Raw genomic sequence first — 18,728 nt, forward strand, 5'->3', positions numbered from 1 at the left:
TGTGAGGCAACATCACTTTCTGAGTATTGAATATACGGGATTCATTTTAATTCATATTTTTTTCTATTAACAACAAATTGCAGTTTTGCAGGACATAAGCAGAACTGGCAACCTCAGATCTCTGCGCTGTGTGCAAATCCGCACACTTTGCGCCCGACACTTAGTCTTTCACCGTCACACAACGAGAGCAGACGTGTCCTGACCAAGCTGAGCCACGCCACGAGGGAGAAAGCTACAATATTCCACTTGAGAAGCATTCATACAGGTATGGTCATGATATTTGCCAATATATTTCCCTAACCGGCCCTTTAACAGTTTTACAAAAACAAAATTTCACAAAATTGTGTTTTACTTCGCGGAGTTAGCAGCAGCATGGTGTGACGCTAGCTACAATTAGCTAGTTGTAGCTAGCTAAGGTGCGGCGCTAGCTTTGCTAAGGTGTGGCCCTAGCTACAATTGACTAGTTGTAGCTAGCGCCACACCTTGCTGCTCCTATTCGGCGTGATTTTTTAACATTGCCGTCACATTCTAATTGGACTACATGTTCTTACCAAACCATATAATTAAAAAACCTTTCAATGGTAATTTGGTCTTTCTTGGAGTGCATCGACGTCAAGGCATTAATGAGTTGTCCTTCAAGATTAGCATTGGTGCTGCACATGGTTATAACCGCACACGTGTTAGCAATGCTTTTTTTTAAACAAGCGGCTAAACTTGATAAAGCCTCTCCTAAATGGGTTTCGAATACGAATTTCAGTTCAACTGAATAGATAAAGTAAGGATGTGATATGCTTCCTCAGGTTTGTTCGTTTTTACGCAATTTATACTTGGTTTTAGCAAGTTAGCTTAACAGCTGCTTTGCTAAAGCCACGAGGTTGCCAACGGTTCATACGATAGTAAGTGTTAACAAAACACATTTCAATTGATGATTTAATAAGAAATTGAATTAAATGTTAATTCTTCGTTTTACTATATGCATTTTTACATTTGTGTTTTTTAAATTATTTGTTCCGCCCTGTCCTTCAGATAGATTCACAACCAAATTAAACCAACATCGGTGATAGAAAGTAACGAAGTATATTTACTAAACAGGGTGTCCGCGGGGTCTTAAAAAGTATTAAAAGTTGATAAATCAATTTAGCGAAAATTAAGGCTATTAAAAAGTATTAAACGGCATTTTCCAAGGTATTAAGAAGGTCCACAGCAACGACAACATGAAACACCCTTTAATTTACTGAAACGACATGTCGGGAAACCCCCCAAAGCGGCCCCATGCATAGCGCGCCGTAAAATGCTGCTTATTATTTTAAGTTTCGTTGCCTTGCTCCGCTCTGTGCCCTAACGATGAAATAGCCCGCCTCCCTCTCCCCGCGTCTCCTGCTGCTGCTGGGCTGTCAGAAGAGGGGGAGGAAAAGAGAGGCAGGCACCGTTTATTAAATATTATTATATTATTATACAGAGAACAGAGTCGTTATCAATTTGTTTTAAAGCTCAATAAATAACAAAGAAGACCTCTGACCGGCACTTTTCTAATTTTGTACGGAAGATTTAAACTTTAAAGGACCTGTTGACCGGCGGAACATTTTTTTTACGGAAACTGCCGCACGGTCCCCTCGTTCCTTGGAAGAGGCGGAGAGATGGGTGTTTTTGATCTGCTGTGGACTACCGGAGAGATATACAGCAGGAGAACACGCCGTCCACCGCGGAGAATAAACAGAAGGGCAACCATGCTCCGGGGTCTTCTTCGCTGCTTTTGGTGTATTTCGGGCGGCAGCAGCGCCACTTACAGGCCTGGCATATGTACTACATCGTTTCCAGCATTTCCAGCTGTCTAGTGTGAACGGACACGTTAATGAATCGAATGCGTGTGAACGGAAGCCTTTTTCGCGCTTGCGTATGAGTTTTACCGTATGCGTCCTCGTGGGGCCGGGGTCTAAGCCAAACTATCCGGTCACAGAGATCTGCTATTTTAAAGTAAAGTCAACACATATCGACCCTAAATATAGTCTATATTAAGAACGAGAAAAGTCATAACATATATATCCTTTTTTGTAAACATATGACAAATGTGTGAGGGTGATGACGTCAGAGCATCGTCCTATGTGCCAGGGCTTAGCCCCGGACAGCCCCAGCCCAATTTAACCCCTGGGTATTTGTGAGGGAGCTCCTATATGGCATTACCCCGCTGAAGCTCACCAAAGTTTAACATATTTCATAGTTCAAAGTTTTGTCAATTGTTTTGTTTATTGGTCAAATACTGGTTTCTAATGGTTTCTGAGGAGTTTTACTGGAATGAAAGAGCACAGAGTCTACAGAAGCAAAAAAGCAGCATACTGCATCAAACCTGACCTTCACAGAGAGGTTGAAGTTCATGTGGAGAGGAGGCTTCAGTAGTCTGTCTGCACTCTGTTTAGTTTTGCTATCTTACAATCAATATAGTAAATGTGAAGTAAAGTGTGTTGCCAATGTAACCGGTTAGAACTCAAAGTTGCGATGAGGTCTTAAAATGTATGGAAAGGGTCTTAAAAAAGGTCTTAAAAGGTATTACATTTGACTTCAGGATTCCTGCATATACCCTGCTAAAGTACTGTACGCATTTCAGGTACTTTTACTTTAATGAAGTATTTATATACTGTACCACTTAGTACTTTTATTCAACTATTGAAAGGGATAAATTGTACTTTTAACTACATTTATTTTTAAACTTTTAGTTATTTTATTAATCCTGATTTTCACACAAATATATGAACTCTTACATTAAACTATCCTACATTATAATTAAGAACCCCTAATACAAGTATTTTTTGTGCGGAAAATAAAGGAAAAATATATGCTGCATTTCCAATAATTAATTTTAAAGTTTATTTTCTTTCTGCAATGTGAACTTTTACTCCTTATACTTGTACATTTTCCTGCTAATACTTGTATACTTTTACTTCAGTACCTTTTTGTATACCTTTACTTCAGTACCTTTTTTAAATGAAATACTTTTACATTTAACAGAGTATTTTTAGTGCAATATTTTTACTTAAGAAATTGATCTAAATACTTTTCCTTCTCTGAATATTTGTAATGTTAATTGTTATCCTGTTGTGAGATCTGAATGTTGACCTTATGGTATGATTTTCTTTAAGGTGAACAAAATGGACGAGTGGGACGAGGTAAGCTAGTGTACTGTTGAAGTGCAAACAAAACCGAGTCACTTATGTCAAGCTGAGTCGGGTCAGCACCTGATGTGAGTTTATTATCTTTACAGGGAACTACTACAGTAACCAGCCAATCAAGTCAAGGTATGTCTACTGTAAATTCTGCAAATTATTTGGTGATCATTATTTGCCAATATGAGTGCATGTGCAGTCACTCTATAACGTGTACAATGGACTGGCCTGTCCTTAAGAATTCAAATTGGCTGTTCTATATGAAAAATAAGAGTACAGGCATTTGGAGAATTTTGATATGTATTTATGTTAAGATGATGCATTATTGGACATTTACACCTTTATGCACACAAGGTGACTCCTGGAACTCTGACCGGGGGAAATATGGAAGGGGTAAGTGTTGACAGGATGAACCATAACTATATCTGCCCTAGAGGATATAAATGATATAAATAAGGGTTTTTCTGATTCTTCACAGGTGGTGGAGGCAGAGGAGGATTCCAAAGCTCCTTCTCAGGTTTGCATTCATGTCATATTATTTAAAGGGTACTGAAATGGTTAGAGATTGAGTAACTGAATATCTGGCATACGTTGAACTATAAATTGGTTACTATCACATTTTTACTCAATAACTTGTGATGGGAGACATTTTACAGACAAAAGATGAATTCAATAAATTAAAGTGATCATAAGATTAACAGACTGCAAAAAAAAGGTGTGCAAGACTGCATTAACCTGTTAAGCCGGAGAGACCCCGGTACTGGGGGCCTCCTGCAACATCTTGCAGTAAACGGTCTCTGAGGGCATGTTCATTTAATAAACTATGAATGTTTTATATCCATGTAACAGATAAACTCATATAACTGATCATTTAAAAAAAATGTCTCCATAAAAATCCCCACAATGCCAACGCTGAGCCTCTGAATTAGCAACGAGCGAAAAATGCTAACAGATGACTGCACTGAAAATTCACTCACAAAACCTTATTATTTATCTTTGCTGCACATCCAACAACACATCGTTTCACATTGTGAGGAGACACGGAATCGAGGGGTACCCTTCATTATCACTCAATTATACGAACTCTCGGAGATAATAACAAGAACAAACATCAAAACATATGGAGCTAGGTAGCTTGAAACGCTAACATGGCTCACCTCTGTTTTAGTCTGGTCAAAAGTGGTCTTCAATGGCATTAAAACGATGCTGATGTTAATCCAATGTGTCTGTCACTTTGAATGATTTCTGATAATCCATGAGCAATAAATCTGCTTTTCGGTTTTCAGATGTCAGACCTAGAGACAGCTTCACTCTGGAGCAAAACTGCGTGCGTGAAGCCCCCACCTTTTTGTTTTACTGTGTGTGGGGAGATTCCCCTGCTATTCTATTGGCTCTAACGGTCAGAAAGAAATCTCAATCACCAAAATCGACCAATGGGTTCCAGAGAAACGTAAAACCCCCATTTCCACCCAAAGCACCTCAGAGGTTGAGTTTTTTGCAAAACCTCTCTAAAAAGGTAAAATGTCACTTGTTTTGCATCAATCTTGATACAGGGTACTTATATGTTGTACTTTGGATTCCTAAAGCTTTTAGTCTACCTTACCATCATCCAAGGGTAGTTTTCACTGTAAGTAAAAAATAATTTTGGGACGGACACTATAATTTACAGTTTTTTACTATGTTCAATCTGAATTTTCTTTCAAATAAAAACATCTATATTCAGGGTTTGTGAGGGTGCTTGAAATCCTTGAAATTTGACGTGGTGTTTTCAAGGTTGAGAAAGTGCTTGAATTTCGGGAATGGTGCTTGAAATTGAGATAAAGTGCTTGAAAAGTAAATGCTTTACTTTTACAATAAATTGCTGTCTGACTGAATAGTTTGCTTTTTAGATTAAAAGAAAAGAATTGCTTCGCTTCTACATAAAACAGCTCAGCTGCGGCCTTCCCGCGCTATGCGCGCGGCCTGCAAGTGTTTGTTACGTGTGACCTGGGCATTCTGATGAGAGGGATAGATGACAGTATGCCAGGAGGTTGCAGTTTCAACGAGCGTTGGCTAGCAGAAGACAAATACAAGCCATGGCTAAGACGAGGGTCAAGCCCACGAGTAGCCTCCTGCAAAGTTTGCAAAAATAACGATGCAAGAGTCTGTGCTGGCGAGCCACATGAAAGGTACGCTGTAGTAGAGCATTTTAGATCAGGCTAACGTTGCATGTTACGTTTGTTTAAGCTAAAGTTACCGAGCTGAATAGTACGGAGCCCCCTAGGGGACATGGAGAAGAAAAAAAAAAATGTGAACAAAAAATAAATAAAAAAGTTTTGCGGTATCTCGCAAAACCCCCTTGCAGTTTGTAGACAGTCCCTAGGCACTCCTCTCCCTCCTCAAGCTGCAGATTGTGACCAAATCTTGATGTGTAGCTCGGATGACGGCGCGTATCGAACTGTTCTGATAAAAACGACTCCGTAGCTCGTTGTCTACCTTTCTATGATTGTAAAGTCATGTTTGTATTTTTACGACGTTATGTTCATGAGTTATTGATCCGTGAAATTCGAATCTGTCAATAACTCAGCTCAGAGGGACGTGCATGTCCCCTCGCTCTGAGTGTTCTCTTGAGGTGTCTTCACTTATGTGAAACCCTTTATATACAGTCTGTGTGAAACCTGTGTCTATTGCCAAGCACTAATGTTATATCTTTATATTTAAGGCCAAGCTAAAAGTAAAATCGATGAACCACTCCATTGTTGTGGTTTCTGTGTTGCCGTAGCAGCCGAACTGACTAGGAAGTACAGTGAGCTAAATGAAAAGTTTTGCGAGATCCCGCAAAAAGTTTTAAAGTTTTTTTTAAAAGAACATAAAGGGGTTTTGGAAAGTGTGTGTGTGGGGCACTGGCAAAAAAAACTAGCAATTTGCAGTGAGATGACGAGTAAAGAAGGCCGAGTACCAGTCGATCACTAAGGCCTCACGACAAAAGTTTTGCGAGATCTCGCAAAACATTATTATTATTTTTTTCCAACATTTTCTTCTTCTTCTCCGTTTCCCCTAGGGGGCTCCGTAGAATAGCGAATTCGATGAGGGATAATAATAATTGCAGGGGACAATCATTTCAGAGGCGCGTACCTATGTTACGTGCGTTACAGTCGCCATCGTGTGGTGTTCAGAGGATGAAGCACTCACGGCATTTCACAGCAATTTTGAAAGCAATGTATTTCTACTGGTAGTATGTTTCGTGCCTAAACCAAATGTGACTTGCTCTATCGAAATCAGTCACATTGACCCGAATACACATTTTCGTTTGTATTACTGGTCTGGGGGAAGCTCGCAAGTGTGTTTTTGTATTTTTACGTTTGTTTCCCGGGGAAACATTCACAAGAAACACCGGCTGTTGTTATGCTTGCTGTGACATCAAGTTACTCCGTTCTCTGCTTGTAATTATGCCGTACCAAGCTTCAAAGTTGTATTTATCATCTGAATTTGCCGAAACAAGTTTAATATTCTGAAAGCCAATACTTTGTTTATTTGAAAACAGATGAAAACAAACTGTCTTTTATATAAAATTGAAGTATTATACAAGTAAAACTACATCTTGCTTTAATCCCATGTAATTGTAGATTGAACCCAGTCTTCCTTTGAAGATGTATAAGTCAGGTGTCTTGAGTAGTCAAAATTACCTACAAATCATTGTACACATTTGTAAATATTATTTTCCACTTGTTACCATTGTGAGTCTATTTTTATGCAGCTCTGCGTGATTTTGTGGCTACAATTCAGGCAAATAAACTACCAGAGGTGGAATAAGTACTCAGATATTGTACTTGAGTAAAAGTACAAGTACTCAGATCTTGTAGTGAAATTATAAGTACTCATCTTGTACTTAGTAAAAGTAGAAGTACCAGAGTGTAGGAATACTCTGTCACAGTAAAAGTCCTGCATTCCTCAAGTAAAAGTAGTAAAGTATTATCAAAATATAGTTAAACTGCCAACCTTAAAGTACCTCAAAAATAGTAATCAATAATGTATTGAAAAGTTATTTGGCTGATTGTTTTATATCGGCTCAGCTAGGTTATATGGGATGCCCAGTCTACGTACAGATCACTCATTTTGAAATATTAAACTTAGTTTTCTTTTCTTTAATTTCAATCCTCGTGTGGAAGGCGATCACGAAACACAAATTTGGTTGTTTATAGCATAAAGAACATCTGATTTAATGTGAGGTAGGGAAATAATCATTTGAGTATGTGTATATAAATATGTAATTTACAACAGCTGTAACGACCCGTCCACACCCACTGTCTCTGCCACCTCCCTCCATGCCTGGTTCCTCCGGTTTGTATCCCGGTAAATAGTTCAGGTCGTAAAGAACCGGGTGGTTTGCTACCGTAATTTCTCGTTTGGAATATGAGGAAATGAACTGCGGTCTGGCTCTCCCAGCTTGCACGCGGTTTGATTGGCTAGCACTTGAACTGTCAGATTTGCATAAACGGGATTTGATTGGCTGACGCTGGCTACTCCGGCGTCTCCGGCTGCAGAAGTTGAACATTGTTCAACTTCTGCAGCCGGAGACGGACCACTATTAGGGCCCTATAAATTCCGTTTTCATTTTCACCAAATTCCGTTTTGTGTCTTTCTAAATTCCGTTTTTTCCGTTTTCATTTTTTAGAATTCTGTTTTTTCCGTTTTTTTCCGTTTTAATGTTTTGGAATTCTGTTTTTTTCCGTTTTAATGTTTTGGAATTCTGTTTTTTTAACCTATTTACTCGTATTTTACCACAAAAAAGGGTGTGTTTTAATGTTTTCAAATAAAATGTACACTAAATAGAAATGACCTCCCATTTATTGAGGCGACACAATATTGCACATTCCCTCAATACTTTATTTACTTGAAAAACTTGCAACAAAACATTGCACTTCAAGTTCCAACAAAAGTTTTCTTTTGAGCTGTAAACTTTCTAGTGAAAACAAATGGCATTTAAAAAAATAAAGTGCTCAACAAAAGTTAGCTTATGAGCTGTCAACTTTCCAGTGAAAACAAATGACATTTAAAAAAAAAAAAAAAAAGCGCTCAATTAGCCTTTTTTTTCTTCAAGTGAAAAATGACAGCTTTAAACAAAACACTCAATTTCAGAGTCATTCAAAACATAAATCAAATTTAAAATATATTTTCCACAGTGCATAAAGTGCATCAAAAACAAGGCAAAAAAGTAGCAGGAAGCTCCTGAGTTATGAAACAACTTTCAAACTATATAAAGTGACTCTGAACAAATATCCAACTTGTAGGACTACTTAGTCCTTGCGAGCAAGTATCTTGTCTCGTCTAAGTTTCCCACCTAGCAGAGACATCGCCATTGAAATACATGATTGCCAGCCTCTTTGTGTTGAGCTCAGTGAGTGTCTCTCGCTTGTCTGTGAGGAGAGTTTTGTATTTGCTGAAGCTCCTCTCACAGTCAACTGAGCTGACTGGGAAGTAGATGTAGGGCACGGCCACTTCTGCAACTCTTGGAAATCGTGCACTCATGCCTCTCCAGTAGTTTGCAAGCTCCATATCAGTGGGCAGGGGTTCCCTGGACAAACAGTGCTGATAGGCCATCCACTGTTCACTTAGCTCTGCTGATGGGTTAGCCATGGGCTTCAGTGTTTTGTAGGCTTCAATCCGCTTTTCCATTGCTGGAGCCTGCCTGGGATCAAACACCCGGGCCAGCCGGTAAACATCTCTGGCTGGATGCGTGTCCCAGTGCTTCGAGAACTTTGTGAAAGCCAAATGGAAGGCATCATGGAGATTGTCGAGCACCTCCCTCTTCTCTCGAACCCCCATTTGTCTCAGCAACTCATCTGTCTCGGGCCCATATCCACATGTTTTCGCTGTTCCATTAACCAGGTAAGAGCCAAGCTCCTCCATGACATTGTATGCAGACACTGCTGTGGGTCTGTGGGTTCCTTCCAGGATGGTCAGGGATGTTATCAGTTTGCAGCAGCCCTCGGCGATGAAGGTTAGCTTGAGAGTGAGGGTCTGCACCATCTCCTCTGTTTCCACCTGGCTGAGGACGTTCTGTACTGCCATGGCTGTGGATTTCTCGGCCAACAGGAACTCTCTGTACAAGTGAACATACTTTGCATGATACTTGACAGCCTCAAACCAGCTATTCCATCTGGAACACACAGCTTCAGGAGGAATCTTTGGCTGCACAATCTCCTTGTTGATCAGGTAGTTCACCCATCTTCGCTTTCTGGCAGGCTTCTTGAAGAAGACGGATCTTATCCATGTCACAAGTGAGGAAGCATCAGAGAAATATTTGAAATGCTGCCAGGTCTCACCCACCAGATTTATGACATGGCAGAGGCAGGTGACATGCACAGTGTTAGGCATCGCTCCTTTCAGGACCTCCCTGTATGCCTTCAGACAGTAGGCAGCATTGTCGGTGACTACTGCCCAGGCATCATTCAGATCCAGTCTGTTGCTGTTGAGTGAGGTTATAATGGCTTGGGAAACTGTTGAGAAGTTGCATTTATCCATGAAGACCACATCCACCAGAAAATATTGATTTTCAACACCTGTGATGAAAGAAGAAAACAAGCATATTACTAATTATCTCTTACACTGTTTTAAATGTCTATCTAGCTTATTGTTTTAGGTGTATTAATATATATATATTATAAATAAAAGGGGCATTTAGAATAAACAATATCGGTACAGCCACTGTCTGCCTCATTTTATTTATATATATATATATTATATATATATTTTATTTATATTTATATTTATATATATATATATATATATTATTTTATATATATATATATATATATATATATATATATATATATACATAAAATGAGGCAGACAGTGGCTGTACTGACATTGTTTATTCTAAATCTGTTTATTCTAAATTTAAAATCGTTTTTTATCCTAGTATTGTAGGTGCATGTCACCAGTTTCCCCTGTGGGATCAGATGTTTTCTGATCCATCCATATTTATTTATTTTTTAATAAAATGTGTTATCCCATTATAATGATATATTGCAATAAAAGGTATTAGTGTTGACAAGAGACATCAGCTATGTTTCCCCCTCTGGAAGACAATGCTGCATCACGATTTGCACACAACATATTGTAAAGGAGTGTTCACTACGTTGTATTTTAGGATATTACATTAAGCATTAACTTACCAATGACGATGTTTAGCACGCTGCAATCTCTGGCATCAGTGGTCTCATCCACAACAATGGAAAACTTTTTCCCACGGATCTTCTGTAGCACCGAGGAGATGTGTTGCTCAAACACTCGGGGGAGGTGAAGTTGGCGGAGGCAGCTAACGTTTTCAGGTAGCGCTCCTCCCTGTCTGCAGTGCTTCATCAGAAACGGACGCAGTTTTACCATCTTCTCCAAGGGGATGTCGGCCTCAGCACACATAGCCACAAAATCCTCGACAAACGCTTTTCTTAATTCCCCTGACTTGAACGAAGCAGTAACGCTAGTCTGTAGGGACGTGGAGGGCTTGCTAGCATTAGCTTGACATTTTTCCCTGTTCCTAACGTGACTTTTGGATAACAGGTGGTCATCGCACGTATTTTTGCGCTTCCAGTCAACAGAGTGTTGACAAAATTTACAATACATCACGTCACCCGACACGTAGAAGTCAGCGGGGAACTGCTCTGCTCGTGATTGAGCGGATAGCCCCGTATTCCGTATCTTTTTAGCTGACGGAGGGACAGCCATGCTTGCATTTCACTTGTGTTTGTTGGGGGTAGCGGGACGGGACCGCATGAGACAGTGACGCAGGGGTGTGTTACGCTGATTAGCGTCCCCGGGAAAGTTTTCCCAGGTTTTTTGTTTCACTTCCTCACGAAAACAGCATTTCAGTCTAATTATGTCAAATTCCGTGATTATCTGCTTTTTTCGGGAATTTCCGCGATTCCGTCCGCGATTCCGCGATCGCGGAAAATATAGGGCCCTACACTATGCTACCCACAATTCACTTCGGCGAAAAGCGAGGTGACGTCACCCCATTCAAAGCGAATGGGCAGACGCGTTGGAAACTGTTTTTGAAGCTGTCGAAGCTGTAGTGTGGACTGGAAAATGCACCTTGAAAAATGCTTGAAAAGTGCTTGAATTTCACTTTGGAAAAGGTGTAAGAACCCTGTATATTGATTCTGACTTTTCTGCATCCAACTCTCAGATTTATCATTAATTTGAGAAAAAAGATTATTAATTGAACCCTTTTTAGAAGGGAAGATATGGTCATTTGTTCTGGCCATCTTAAGTCATCTTAACTGTTTACAGTTGGACCTTTACTATAAACTCAAGAAAAATGAATCCAATGGTAATTATTTATATAAGTTTAGTTGTAATTCTGCTTAATCGTGTTTCTCCGAATGAATCTAACCAAAATAAATGTGTTCATTCTCTATTTTACAGGAGAGGACGGTGGAGGTAGGTTTTTCTCTCTTTTTTTAGCCCCATCAAGTTGTACATTATCCCCAAAGAGTTAATTGTTTTATCTTCTTACTGTGAATCTGATTTGAATATTATATGCTCTGAACAGGGTTCGGAGGCGGAAGCCGAGGAAGAGGCGGCAGAGGAGGTTTCCGACGAGGTACTTATGGATTTAGTCATAATGTGGAAATAGGATATTTAGCTTGAAGTTAGTTTTCTAACTGCAAGTTATTATGTAATCTTAATTTGAAGTGTTACGGTTAATGGTTGTGTTAAAGGTGGAGACGATGGACCCAGAGGAGGAGGCTCAGGAGGAGGTAATAAAGCAAACGGTTCACATCCTAAAGCTCTGTCTTTCTTGAGAAATGTCCAATATGTCTCGTTTGTTTTCAGGCTACCGAGGGAGAGATGAGGATTCCTTTACTCAAGGTAGTAATAGTGTTTTGATGATTTTAACCAATTGAGTTGGGAATTGAAAATGTCTGTGATGTGACTGACATCTTAATCTAACACAGGCGATTCTAAAGATCCAGAAAAGAAAGATGGCGCAGAAGAAGAAAGTAAGTAAATGACCTGAATGATATTAAAGTGTTCTGCATTATGATAAAGGTTGTTTGTTTTCTGAACCACAAATAATTGTATTTTGTATTACAGGACCAAGGGTGACATATGTTCCTGAAGCACTCCCCGAAGATGAAGCATCCATTTTCGCCCATTATGAGAAAGGCATAAACTTTAAGAAGTATGATGACATCACAGTGGATGTCAGTGGAAGTAACCCCCCGCCGGCTATCATGGTGACTAAGTGCTAAATAATGAATTAATTGAAAAACAAACGCTCTATTTGTAGTAACTGGTTTGCATTGAGCAATTAAAGATGCTTTGGTAAGTGGTGATGAATAGACATTTAACATTATATCAACTTGATTTTGTACTTGTAGTGTATTAATCTACATTTGATGGATAATGTTGTTAGTAACATGTTTTTATAATAGTACGTTTTGTGCATGTCTACACATGCCGCAAAGATTACAATTTGCAAAATGCAAATGTCTTCCCTCGTGTTTGTTGGTTTTAAGGGATAATTGTTCAGGGTTCCCGCGGGGTCTTAAAAAGTCTTAAATTTGATAATCTGAATTTAAGGCTTTAAAAAGGTCTTAAATATGACCAAAAAAATGTGGAGCATTAGCTAGTGCAGCAGCTCCCGCAACAACACCGGGGGAACTCCGGGCGACGTTTGGGTCTACGTCAACGTCTACGTCAACCCTAAAAGCGGAGGTGCTGTAGACGCTAAATACCGTAGCTAAACACCAATCATACAACAGCAATGATGAAATAGTGTAGCCAAGGCAGCAGAGCTCTGAATATTACTCTTGTTACTCTCTCTCACACACACACACACACACACACACACACACACACACACACACACCACACGGGCTGCTCGATTATGGCAAAAATCATAATCACGATTATTTTTGGTCAATAATTGATGTCACGATTATTAAATACGATTACTCATTGACTTTGAAAACATCCATTTATTGAACTTTTAAAACAAATAATAATTTGAACCGTATCTTTTTAACTGTTGATTACCCTGAACGTATAATTCAACGGAAAAACCAATACAAAAATAAATTATACATTTAAATAAATAATATCAAAATAATAAATAACAATAAACAAGATCAACAAATATTTGAGCGCACTTCCACAAGCTATTTAACATATATAAATATAAATAATTAGATCAAATATGTTGTAGTGCACTGTCGCAACCTAGCAAAGCAAAATTCAGTTTTTTTCGATGTTTTCGTAATTGTGGCAGGCCAAAATCGTAATTGCGATTTAAAATACGATTAATTGCACAGCCCTAGTGCTGCGTACCGGTACGCCGAACCGGTACTGGACTTGTAAAAAGTTTCGGTTCAAGTCCGGTTAAAACCGGAACGTCGGGAACCGGTACTTACGTATATTCTCCTTTTTGTTCTAAACCATCTAAAACCTTCCATAGATCGAGAAATTTGCGCTTACAAAAGACGAAAAACATTGTTTTGGCTTCTGATATGGCGGCCATTACTGAACTCACGAAGTCTCGCAAAATATCGCAACTGCTCGCGAGATCTGTGTGACGTCAAGGGAAACTGGCTTAGACATAGTGGACACTGACAGCATGGGATGCTGGTTGCCATATTTGGTAGTGTAGCTAAACTAACTCCTTTGTATGTATGGTGATATAGTGTCTGCCGAAAGAGCAACACTTCACCCAGACAATGTCAATATGCTGTTGTTCTTGAACAAGAACACATAGACTTGTACTCTTGCATATTGAGTCTTGTATGTAGATCACTATGTATGTAGTTGTGTTGTGTAGTTAGTAACACATGTAGAGTTCTAGAAAAGACATGGTGTAGACACAAGTTGGAAGGGGGCACAATAAACCTGACGAGTTTGAATTTGAGTTGATTATGAGTTTATTTTCAATTGAATTAGCTCACAATAAGTTCACTTTAGTTACTCACACAACTTGACAAGTCCGGACTTATAAGTCCGGACCTGAACCTGAACCTCTGGACTTGAGTCCGGACCTGAACCTGAATGTGAGTCCAGGTACACATCACTACACAGCCCTAACACACATACACACTTTTTGGCTAACACAGTTCTGTACTGTTATGCTGTTATATTCATTGTTCTCATGTTGAACATGAATACATTTACTTTGTAAGTAATTATGGGACGTATTTCTTCTTTCATAGCAATTTTCCTTCATACTTTCTTGCCGTGAAATAAGTCTTCAATTCTATTCAAAGTGGTCTTAAAAGTCTTAAATTTGAGTAGGCGAAACCTGCAGGAACTCTTGATTGTTATTTGTTTTCCTAACAAGGAATCATTCCACAGTGAGACTGAGCTGACGGCTGGTCAGACCAAAATAAAAAGCACTTGGTTTACAAATTCGTAAAATCATGATATTTGAATAATCCACAACAGCATTCCACTGGATTCCTATTTCTACTTTGAACCAAAATGACTTTACAAATGATACGTTCAGGATGAGCTGCCAGCTCCCTGGCCTTTCTTACAATACAAATCTGAAGGGTGGAACTCCAGCAACCTTTTAGATGGACTTCATTGTTGGCAAAGAATATGAACTACTGGTGTGTGTTCTGTTTTCATCTTTTACTGATTGAAACCTTTTTCCTTCAGACTTTTGAGGAGGCAACATTGTGCGAGTCACTTAGAAAAAATGTCAGCAAAACTGGTTATGTGAAGCCCACCCCTGTTCAGAAGTATGGCATCCCCATCATCTCTGCTGGCAGAGATCTCATGGCCTGTGCCCAGACTGGATCTGGAAAAACGGTGAGAGAAGAGAATGACTTCCTGACTGGAGTTAGCTTGTCGATACACTTTTAACGTATGTTTGTTTCTCTAGGCTGCTTTCCTCCTGCCTATCCTGCAGCAGCTGATGGCAGACGGTGTGGCAGCGAGTTCCTTCAGTGAGCTGCAGGAGCCCGAGGTCATCATCGTGGCCCCCACCAGGGAGCTCATCAATCAGATTTACCTGGAGGCCAGGAAGTTTGCCTTTGGGTATGTTTCCTCTAACTTTGACTAATATTCATTATAACCTTAAACGCCTTGTAACACCCAGCACAATTTCAAATGCAGCCCGCTACACATTAAAGTTTGTTTACTCGTGTGCTCCGACTGTTGTAGGACATGTGTGCGTCCAGTTGTGGTTTATGGTGGAGTCGCCACTGGACACCAAATAAGAGACGTTCTGAAGGGGTGCAATGTGCTGTGTGGAACACCTGGGAGACTGTTGGATGTCATTGGAAGAGGAAAGGTAAACTGACGGATGTGTTTCTCTGAGGTTGACATCAGAGTTGCAGTCTATAGTTGTCTATACGTTTAAACTGTATCTGAATGTTAATGGTGCTCCACAGATTGGCTGCAGTAAGCTGCGGTACCTGGTGATGGATGAGGCTGACCGGATGTTGGATATGGGCTTTGAGCCTGACATGCGTCGCCTAGTGGCCTCGCCTGGCATGCCTACCAAAGAGAACCGGCAGACTCTAATGTTCAGCGCCACCTTCCCTACGGACATCCAGAAGTCAGTCCCTGATTAAACACCTCTTCACTGTACAAGTGAGCTTTGCATGTATAAAATGGAAATGTTTGTGTTTTTTTTAGGTTGGCGTCCGACTTCCTGAAGACTGACTATCTGTTCCTGGCTGTGGGTGTGGTGGGCGGAGCCTGCAGTGATGTGGAGCAGAAGCTTGTCCAAGTCACAAAGTTCTCAAAGAGGGAAAAGCTGCTTGATGTCCTCAAAACAACTGGTAAAGCCTCTGAACTATTTAACAGCCTCTTGCTTTCTCAAATTCGGAAAATCTCTCTATTAGAAAGGCCAATGATTATTAGAGTTGTTCCAATCGGTGTGGACTTTATGTTGCTGAATAGGTTGTTCGCAGTATTGCTTCCAACAGGACTGAATAATGTCTTCACTCTCAAACTGAACCATGAATAGGCTTTTCTTAGTCTGGATGTTGATGGTTTGTTGCAGGAACTGATCGCACCATGGTTTTTGTGGCAACCAAGAGACAAGCTGATTTCATCGCCACTTACCTGTGCCAAGAGAATGTTCTGACCACCAGCATTCATGGGTAAGTGATGGTTACAGATGTCTGTATCCACACCTGGTTTGAATGTGGATATGATTGTATTTGTTGCCCCTCAGTGACCGTGAGCAGCGGGAGCGAGAGCAGGCCCTGGCAGACTTTCGCTCCGGCAGACGGCCAGTCCTGGTGGCCACCTCTGTAGCTGCCCGGGGTCTGGATATTCCAGATGTGCAGCATGTGGTCAACTTTGACCTCCCTGATAACATCGACGAGTATGTCCACCGCATTGGTAGAACCGGTCGCTGTGGGAATACTGGGAGGGCCTTGTCCTTCTATGACCCAGAAGCTGATAGCCAACTTGCCCGCTTCCTCGTTGGCATCCTGTCCAAGGTAAAACAACTTGAGAATTAACATTCATACTGAGGGTGTTTTTGCAGAATAACTTCAGTATAGAATTGCTAAAGGCAGGCACAAGAATGTATAATTCCCCCTAACACACTAATAACTAAGAGCACAGGAGTAGTCTGTGCCTTTTTAGGGCTCCGGATATTCGGTAGTAATCAGCAGCGAACCGCTTCAACACATATTTCGGGTTTAATCATGGCATTCATTTTGTTATTCTACAGTATTGTTGTTTTATAGTTATTTGTTAATGTATACAACCCAATTTGTGTTCTTTGAAATTGAAAAGGATATTGCATTGTGTTTGTTACTTTCGTTGCAGTTATTTTTTATGGACAGGCTTTTATTTTGAAGGAGAGTTAGCGCTGTTGACAGGAAGTTGTTGCTATGGAAAAAACGTGACAGAGATTAACGGAGAAAAGTCATATCTACATATAAAGAAAATAAGTGTTAGCACCCCCTGAAGAGGCACAAGCTCTAAAGTTGATATTGGATATTTCAATAAATTCAATTAAGCCAAAAACGAAGAATAACTCAATTGAAACCCGAATAGTACTCCAACTAACGGATATTTGGGTTGTCTTTGATTGACAGGCCCAGCAGGAAGTGCCCTCCTGGCTGGAAGAGTCAGCGTTCAGCGGCCCCGGGTCTGAAGGCTTCAGGGGCTTCAACTCTACAGACTCCAGGAAGGTGACTGCTTTACATTTCCATCTTAGAACGTTTGTTATCAGTTTAGCCTTCTGTCCCAACCGTGTCCTCATGTGTCCTCAGGGAGGATCCTTTGCAGACAGCGGAGCAAGGAGCCAGGCCGCTGCTGCGCCAGCTGAAGAAGAAGAACAATGGGAATAGAGAGACATTTAAGCCAAGCACTCAACATTGACCTGAGTTATTTTTCTTTTCATGTGTTCAGCTTGTTGTAGTGTTTTTGAAGTTTCTCAGATAAGTTCCTTTTAATGGAGTTAAAGAACATATGTCATATGTCTGAATTAAAATTCCAATGTTATTACTTATTGTTTATCACTGCGGTCAAGAACCAATAAATAATATTTGTTCAAAGCCTACACTTATTGGAGTACTTGATATTCATAACATAATTTCATACTTTTAAATAGTCTTATCTGAAAGACCAAAGTCCATTTTATAGATGATATTGTCAAAGCTGCCTAATGTCAATTGATCAATAGCTTGCAAAGGATTATAGGACACGGCTCGGCAGAGATCTCACAGCTGCACAAAGAAAGCACCGACATATGGCCAAGTATAATAAAGAAGTATAAACATGACCAGTGCAAGTGAATGAACTAATGAATAGTGATGCATAATAGATCATGAGTTTTGCAAGGCCATTTCAGTTCATATGAACATGAAGCGTCTCAGTGACAGAAGAGTGATCATAAAATCGAGGTCGCAAAAAACACAGCTTTTCAAACAGAATACACGCCCTTCAGAAACCCAGAGAGTTGGGTACTGTGGGATGAACTCTGAGACGCTGCAGTGGAACACCACATTGTGGTGTAAGACATTACATTGTGTGGCAAACAGTAAGATAACGTTTACACTTTGTTCTTCAGGGAAAAGGACAAAAATAGATAGTATATTGCATTTTAAGATTTAGAAGATTGCAATAACCACGATTTTATTCCCAACACAATGATTGTATTGTTGTAGCTCCTGCTGACAGGTTTGCTAGGCTATGGTAAAGTGTCAAGTCCTACATGTATGTCATGTTTATTAATGCCACTTTTAAATGACTGAGTTGGTAGTGTATTGAGTTTTTAAAGTAAAGTAGCCCTAGTACATTTTTTAAGTGCTTTGGTAAAAGTCCTGCATTCAAAGTACAAAGGTATCGGCATCACATTTATATTTAAAGTACCAAGTAAGTCAAAGTACTCATGCGTATTATCCCATTTTAGAATCATATTGAGTTTCTGGTTTACTTTTATGATTATTGATGGGTGTTTTTTTTAATCATATGGTGAAGGTGGAGCCAATTTGGATTAGATTTGTTTATGTACTACTGCTGGATATCTTAACCTATAAATATGTCAACGTTTATTTAATAATTGATTTATGGTGTATTAGTTGTCTAAATCTAAAGAGTAACTAATAACTAAAAGCTTTCAAT

The 18,728-nt window shown here is 39.8% G+C and overlaps 2 protein-coding genes across 2 annotated transcripts; one reads left to right on the forward strand and one right to left on the reverse strand.

Annotated features, from left to right (window-relative positions):
* Window positions 1-95: 95 nt before the first annotated feature.
* Window positions 96-17,664, forward strand: ddx4 (DEAD (Asp-Glu-Ala-Asp) box polypeptide 4). The gene is made up of 20 exons (XM_079667584.1): window positions 96-265; window positions 3,135-3,161; window positions 3,257-3,290; window positions 3,513-3,551; window positions 3,637-3,675; window positions 11,565-11,579; window positions 11,692-11,742; window positions 11,861-11,899; window positions 11,976-12,011; window positions 12,098-12,142; window positions 12,237-12,379; window positions 14,793-14,945; window positions 15,019-15,173; window positions 15,300-15,429; window positions 15,530-15,696; window positions 15,777-15,922; window positions 16,147-16,246; window positions 16,321-16,591; window positions 17,198-17,293; window positions 17,375-17,664. The coding sequence occupies exons 2-20, from the start codon at window positions 3,144-3,146 to the stop codon at window positions 17,450-17,452; spliced, it is 1,755 nt and encodes a 584-aa protein (XP_079523710.1). The 5' UTR covers window positions 96-265; window positions 3,135-3,143; the 3' UTR covers window positions 17,453-17,664.
* On the reverse strand, window positions 8,466-11,557 carry LOC307034509 (uncharacterized protein; the record flags this gene model as incomplete). Its single annotated transcript, XM_079673334.1, has 2 exons — window positions 10,316-11,557; window positions 8,466-9,700 (listed from the first exon to the last, which is right to left on the reverse strand). Exons 1-2 carry the CDS (start codon window positions 10,863-10,865, stop codon window positions 8,466-8,468), a joined length of 1,785 nt encoding a protein of 594 aa, XP_079529460.1. The 5' UTR covers window positions 10,866-11,557.
* Window positions 17,665-18,728: the final 1,064 nt, after the last annotated feature.

Source organism: Notothenia rossii, assembly GCF_949606895.1.
Source record: "Notothenia rossii genome assembly, chromosome: 3".
Taxonomy (NCBI): Eukaryota; Metazoa; Chordata; class Actinopteri; order Perciformes; family Nototheniidae; genus Notothenia; species Notothenia rossii.